Below are 6,616 nucleotides of genomic sequence, written 5' to 3'. Positions count from 1 at the left end.
AGGATTCTGTTGAGAATTTTTGCATCTGTGTTTGTGAGGGATATTGGTTTACGGTTTTCTTTTTTAGGGGTGTCTTTGTCTGGTTTTGGTACCAGGGTTTTGCTTGCTTCATAAAATGAATTTGGGAGTACTCCCTCTTTTATCTGTGTTCTGGAATAGTGTGAGTAGAATTGGTATCAGCTCTTCTCTGAGTGTTGGTAGAATTTGCAGTGAAGCCCTCTGGACCAGGACTTTTTTTATTGGTAAATGTTTGCAGTCTTCTGGACTGTTAAACATAGCCATAACCCCCTCTCCTACGGGCTTACTCAGCAGAACGAATGCCATGGGCCCCATGGACTGGAGGGCTTCAGGTGTGGTGTGCTCAGGGCACCAGCTGTGCCTCTGATCCCGGCTGCACCGCCCTTCTCCATAGGCCAGTTCCTCTTCAGGCTGGCTTACCTTCTGCAGGCACAAGGGGCAGCAACCTCCAGGCAGGCCTGAGGTCCTTCTGTGTCTGTGGAGGAGGAGAAGGGCATTGGTATGTGAGAAATCCTGCAGCCCGCCCACCCTTTGCAGTTCTTGCTGATTGGCCCACCCCTGAGCCAGTCACCAAGGCCCGGGACACACTGGGTTTGGATAAGATTGGGCCCATTGGGTGGGCCCGTCCCTGGAGCTGGAGGAGTCCTGGCCAGGGGAACAGGCTGGCCCTGGGGCTGGCGTGTGTCAGGAACTCACACCCAGCTTTTGTTGGAGGTTTTAAGGTTGCGTGCCTGTGTGTAGCAGTTTAAAGTACTTATTACTAATGGAATCCTGTTAATAAGTTCACTCAGCAAATGTTTGCCGAGCCCCTCATGTGTCTGGACGCTGGGGACCCAAAGGGAAGCAGTCGCTTGGTCGCTTCCGGGACATGCAAGATGGAGAGGTGGGGAGGAGGGGGCCTGCTGGCAGAGGGCCTGGAGCAGCAGCGCATCCGGGCATCGCAGGGCCTGGTCTCATGGGCAGGCCAAGGGTCCCGGGCAGGACAGGGCTTGGCGGGGCCCAGGGGCGGGCTTGGGGAGGTGGGCTGCTAATCAAGACCCGGGTTGGAAATAGGGGTGCCCGGAAGGGGTGTCCTGAGGAGAGAGATGTGGCAGTCAGCTTCCCTAGAGAGGACAGCCTCGGAAACTCTGTGGGGCAGTTCCACTCTGTCCTCTAGGGGCGCTGTGAGTCAGAATGGACTCGGTGGCAGAGGGTTTGGTTGGGTTCCCCTGAGATCCAAGGCTCCGGGCTGGTTCACTCTGCTTCGGCCCCTGCTGAGAATTTGCGTTTTGACCCCAGATGTTCTGAATCAGCATCTACATTTAACAAGCTCCGAGGTGATCGTTAGGCGGATCGACCCCTGGTTCACTGTCTGCGTCTGCAGGTCCCGAGACTCACCGCCCAGAGGAGGTGCTGGTGCCGGACATGGAGCGAGGGGAGGAACTGCAGGAAGACGGCGGCAAAAGGGAGGCCCAGGTGAGCTTCCCGGGGGCTGGTCCCGGACGGTTAGGCAGAAGCATCGCAGAGAAGGGCCTGGGAGCTGCTGAGACCCGGGTGGCCGTCTGACAGGTTTCTTGCCTCCCCGTCTGTTCGGGCTCGTTTTCTGCCTGTTCCACGGTGGTTCGCGCTGGGTGAGGCAGCCGGCCTCACGGGGGTCTAGAGGGTGTGTGTGTCTGTCTGTGGGTCTCTGTGTGTGAGTGCGTGTCTCTGTCTTCGTGTGTGTCTGAGAGTATGTGTGTGTGAGTCTGTATGAGTGTGTGAGTGTGTTTTTGGTGTGAGTGTATGTCTGTGTGTGTGTGTGCGTTATTGAGTGTGTATGTGAGTGTCTCTGTGACTGTGTATGTTATTGGTGTGACTGAGTGCGTATGTTATTGAGTGTGTGTCTGTGGGAGTCTTGGTGTGCATGAGTGTGTGTGTGATTGGTGTGACTGTGTATCTGTGTGTATGAGTGTGACTGTGTGTGTGTGAGTGTGTGTGTGTCCTCTTCCTTGGAGAATAATCTTGTCCCAAGTGGGAATGGTCAGCCCTGAGCCTGCGCCACACAGGACACTGAAATGACACTATGAAGGAAAACATGCCATTATAATACGTAGAATGATATCGAGCCTAGTAAGATTAGTTTTTGTTTTTTAACCTTGAGAGAGTAAATTTTTGGAAGGAAAAAAAAATGGGCAAGAATAATGGCAAAAAATGTTTTGTTTTGTTTTTTGAAAAAAGAAAACAAACTAGAGGTGGGCCTTGCCATCTGAGATTAAACAAAAACATGTCACAAAGCCAAAGCCACAGGGGCTGGAGCAGTGGGGTCCCAGGTAATCAGCTTTGTGGTAACACTGAACGAGAGCGTAGCATGTACAACATGTGGAGAAGTTTGTGTGAATACTTACCTGCTCTCTGTGTGGGGACAGAGTTTCTAGTAATAAAAGCAAAGAAAAAGCTACAAATGAAAAATTGATATAGTTGACTCTAGAAAAAAATCTTCAAAGAACTAAAGCCCTTATAGCATATGTTAAGTACAAGTGAGGGCAAACAATCCAGGAAAGACGTGGGTCTCATATTCGTATCGACATAAAAATTTTTGGCTAAGAGCAAGCAGGCTACTATGTCAAGAGCTCCAAGAAATCAAGAAGAAGCAGTAGCCAGCCTAATAGAAAAATGAGCCAATGATAGATATCATTGGTTCACAACAGAGATGACATAATAGAAAAGTGGGCTAATGACAGACCTAGTTCACAACAGATGACAGAAATGATCAGGGAGCAAAAAGTTCTCGCATTGAAATCAAACATTGGAAATTAGAAGAGGAACTAAAGATCCTATCAAATTAAAGAATTGCTCTAATGTTGATGTTTGCAGTGATGGGGAGGGGTTCTCTAGCAGCCAGAAGTACATAGTGGAACATTACTTGGCCATGAAAAGGAATAATGTATCGATTTATGCTACAATGAGGGTGAACCTTGAAAATGTTATACTAAGTGAAGAAGCCAGTTGCAAAAAGCCACATAGTGTACAATTCCGTTTGGATTTAACAGCCACCATAGTTCTTCCATTGAGGCAGAGCCGTGGAAGTGTCTGTCAGGCAGTGAAACAACGTATTGCATTGGGCAGATCTGCTGCAAAAGTTCTCTTCAGAGCGTTTAAAAGCAAAGATGTCACTTTGAGGACAAGGTGTGCCTGACCCAAGCCGTGGTCTTGCCCATCACCTCGTGCACGTGAGAGCTGGACAGTAGGGAGACTGAGGAAGAGCTGATGCCTTTGCGTTACGTGTTGGTGAAGAGTGCTGAGTGCAGTGTGTGCTGTCGGAAGAACAGAGCCGGGCTGGAAGAAGTACAGCCAGGATGCTCCTTAGGAGCGAGAAGGGCCAGACTCTGTCTCATGTTCCTCGGACACGTTGTCAGGAGGACTGGTCCCTGGAGAAGGACATCATGCTTGGTCAAGTTAGAGGGTCGGCAGAGATGAGAGGGACCCTTGGTGAGAGGGACTGACACGGTGGCTGCAGCAGTGGGCTCAGACAGTGACCTTGTCAAGATGGCACCGGGCCGGAGAGCGTTGCACCCTGCCGTCCCTGGAGTCGCCGTGAGCCCGAGCCGGTGCGGTGGGCCGAACGACAGCCAGCAGCCCGAGTGGCTGCTGAGGGCAGGGAGGAACCGGTCAGTGGTGCACGCGGCCCCAGGTGTCCTCTGGGATGAGGAGAGTGTCTGGGACTAGGGAGAAGGGATGGACACCAGCCTTGTGGGTGAAGTAATGCTACTGAGTTGAATCCTTCAAAATGACTCATTCTGTATTGTGTGGCTTTCGCCTCACTGTAAAGAACCGTGTACAGCATTGTCACAAAAGGGGGTTTAAAAATAAACCTGTGTGAATGCACACGTCCACCCACGGATGTGAGTGGGAATGAAGGGCAGGACAGATGCTGATGGAGCCGTCCCCAGTAAGGGCTCACGGCCTCCTGTGTGTCTTCCTGATGCCCGCAGGCACGTAGTTCTCATCAGAAAGCTGCCAGCCAAATTAAAGGAGACCTAAACGTGTACGAAGACGTCCTCCCGCCTGGGCCTGGGGCCAGGGACTGGGTGAGCCCTCTGAGCCTCACTTTCCTTCTCAGTCAGAAGAGGAGTTTGGGGACCCCTTGAGAGGTGGGTGGCAGGAGGGTGGGGTGCCGCAGCCAGGGCCTGGCTCTCCGTGCTGCCCCACAGTGCCCGGGAGACGCCGAGAGTCCATGGCTCTGCCTGGGCTGTGTTAGCAGCAGTGGCCCTGGTATCTGGAGGAGGTTCCGACAACCAGAACCCCAACTTTGCCATGAGGAGAGTACACCTGCGAGAGTGTACCCACTGGCTGGGAGTTGACTCTGGCCTGGGCGGCCCTTCTCTTGCTCCAACTTGCTGGGTCCTCCGGTGGGAACCTGGGGCCTTCCCTACCTGTTGGCCCATGAGGGGGATGAGCAGCTCCTGAGTTGGGGGTCAGCTGGCATTCACCGGAGTGCTGTGGAGGCTGTGCCCGTCTGAAGGAGCCCTGTTTCAACAGGGAGTTGGTCCAGAGGTTTTAGATGAGTGGCAAGCTGCTGTTGACCCTTCTGGCAAGAGGAGAAAGGTGGACCTGAGCCCGTCTGAGGTCGCCAGCCCCGCTTCTGCAGACTCTGAGCAGGTAGTTTGTACAGATGGTTGGACCCATGCCTCCCTGCATGCCGGCCCCGTGTGCACATTGACACCAACTCAAGGTCAACTCCTGGGTTTCTCTAGAAGAAATGAGCCCGTGAAGGAGGGAGAGGAAGAGGAGGTGGCTAGGGGGAGAGGTGAGGATTTATCTCAAGGAATCGGCTCACACAGTTACAGGAGACTGGCAGGTTCACGGTCTGTAGGTCAAGTTGATAGTCCAGACACCCCCTGAAGGCTTGTGCCCCAGAATTGATAGTTGGGCGACAGGAAGAGTGAAGAGTAGGAGTGACTGCTGAAGTGCTTGGTGTCTGGAGACAGGACACACACTAGGAAAACTCCCTTGTGTGCCTAAGGCCTTCAACTGATTGGATAAGGCCCACCCACGTCAGGGAGGGTCACCTGATCGAATCCCACAGAACTGCTGCATAACGCCATGCGGACTGGCGCCGTCGTCCAGCCGTGCGGACACACAGTTAACCGGCCTTCTGGAAGGCTGGAGAATGGGCTTCCGTTGGGTCAAGCAACGGTGCTGGTTTAAGCCCAGACTCTACAGACGTTTGCTTCCACCGAGTGCCTGCTCGATTCCTCGTGTGGGCCTCCCTGTCCCCTCCTCAGCCATCTTGATTTCTTTTGCAGCCGTCTCTGGCACAGGGGGAGAGTTACCTGGCTAGAGCCCCACAAGCAACACAGGAATTCTTCCCACACAGGAGAGAGGGGCGCCTGGATGCGGGGAGGCAGGGGGGCCGAGGACATGGCTGGTAGAGTGCAAGTCAGTGACGGGGGTTAGAGAGGTCCCCCAGTCGCCCGCCGTGGTCACAGCCTCAGTTATGCCCAGTGTTTCCACCGGTGTGGTGGAAACCCTGCTGAGTCGAGTCAGGTTGCTGGACACTCAGATTCTGATGACTGTCATTTTCTGTAGCATTAAGGAGTCTTAAGGGTTGCTGGTAACTTCAGAAAGTAAGCTAGTTAATGTAGCCATGGACCCGTGGGGCAGTTCCCACTCTGTCCTGTGAAGTCTCTAGGAGTCAGGATCAACTTGACAGCAACCAGTTATGTAGATACGTTGGGAGCCCTGCTGGCACAATGGTTAAGTCCTCTGTGACCAATCAGGTCAGTGTTTTGAGCCCACCGGCCACTCCGTCCGCTTCTGTAAAGATAACAACCTAGGAAACCCCATGGACCAGTTCTGCTCTGTCACACCGGGACTGCTTTAAGCTGGATCAACTCCACAGCACCCATCAATGTGTGTGTTTCTTTGTGGGTGTGACCCGTGGGAGCCCATATGTAATTTTCAGTGTGTGAAACTAACTTTAGTGGAAGGTTCATGATGAGGAATCAGTCAGTGTGAGGGTCGGCTGGGCCCTTGGTGGCTGCTGAGTGGGTGGTGGCCGCTTGGCCACTCGTCCCTGTGCTCTGTCCACCATCCCCTTCCTTTGTGTTACAACCTCGTTCTTCCTGGGACAGAGCACTTGCAGATCAGAGAGCTGGAGGAGGGGGTCGGTTGAGCAGTGCTCTAGGCGTGCAGCCTTGAGGAGGGGATTGAAGTGGATGAGCTGTTGGCTAGAGGGAGGAAGTCTGAGGTCTAAAGTTTGTTTCTTTTTCTGTTAGAGCAAGAAGAAGAAGAAGAAGAAAAAGAGTAAGACGTCGTCCACTTCTGATGAGCTGGACTCCCTGGAGCTGTCACCCTCGGCCCCACTTACCCCAAGTTCCCTCTCACTCCCTGGGGCCATGAACCTGGCCCTGCACGGAGGCCAAGATCTGCAGGACAGTGTCAGTGGCCAGTCCGACCAGTCCCCGGCCAGCGGCGCTGATGCCAGGTGTGACCAGGACGGTGTGAGCGGCCAGGCCCCGGCCAGCGGCGCAGATGCCAGGTGTGACCAGGACGGTGTGAGCGGCCAGGCCCCGGCCAGCGGCGCTGATGCCAGGTGTGACCAGGACGGTGTGAGCGGCCAGCCCCCGGCCAGCGGCGC

The 6,616-nt window shown here is 53.9% G+C and overlaps 1 protein-coding gene across 1 annotated transcript in view; it reads left to right on the top strand.

Annotated features, from left to right (window-relative positions):
- The first annotated feature begins 3,522 nt into the window (after window positions 1-3,522).
- RNF213 (ring finger protein 213) overlaps window positions 3,523-6,616 on the top strand; it is a 121,706-nt gene continuing 118,612 nt past the window's right edge. The window contains 4 exon segments of the mRNA XM_042783573.1: window positions 3,523-3,690; window positions 3,969-4,064; window positions 4,516-4,638; window positions 6,255-6,533. Of these exon segments, the coding sequence (XP_042639507.1) occupies window positions 3,523-3,690; window positions 3,969-4,064; window positions 4,516-4,638; window positions 6,255-6,533 (666 nt within the window).

The sequence above is a fragment of the Orycteropus afer genome, unplaced genomic scaffold, assembly GCF_000298275.1.
Source record: "Orycteropus afer afer isolate SDZICR_OR568_19922 unplaced genomic scaffold, OryAfe1.0 scaffold00018, whole genome shotgun sequence".
Classification (NCBI taxonomy): domain Eukaryota; kingdom Metazoa; phylum Chordata; class Mammalia; order Tubulidentata; family Orycteropodidae; genus Orycteropus; species Orycteropus afer.
This window is presented reverse-complemented; position numbering and strand designations above follow the sequence as displayed.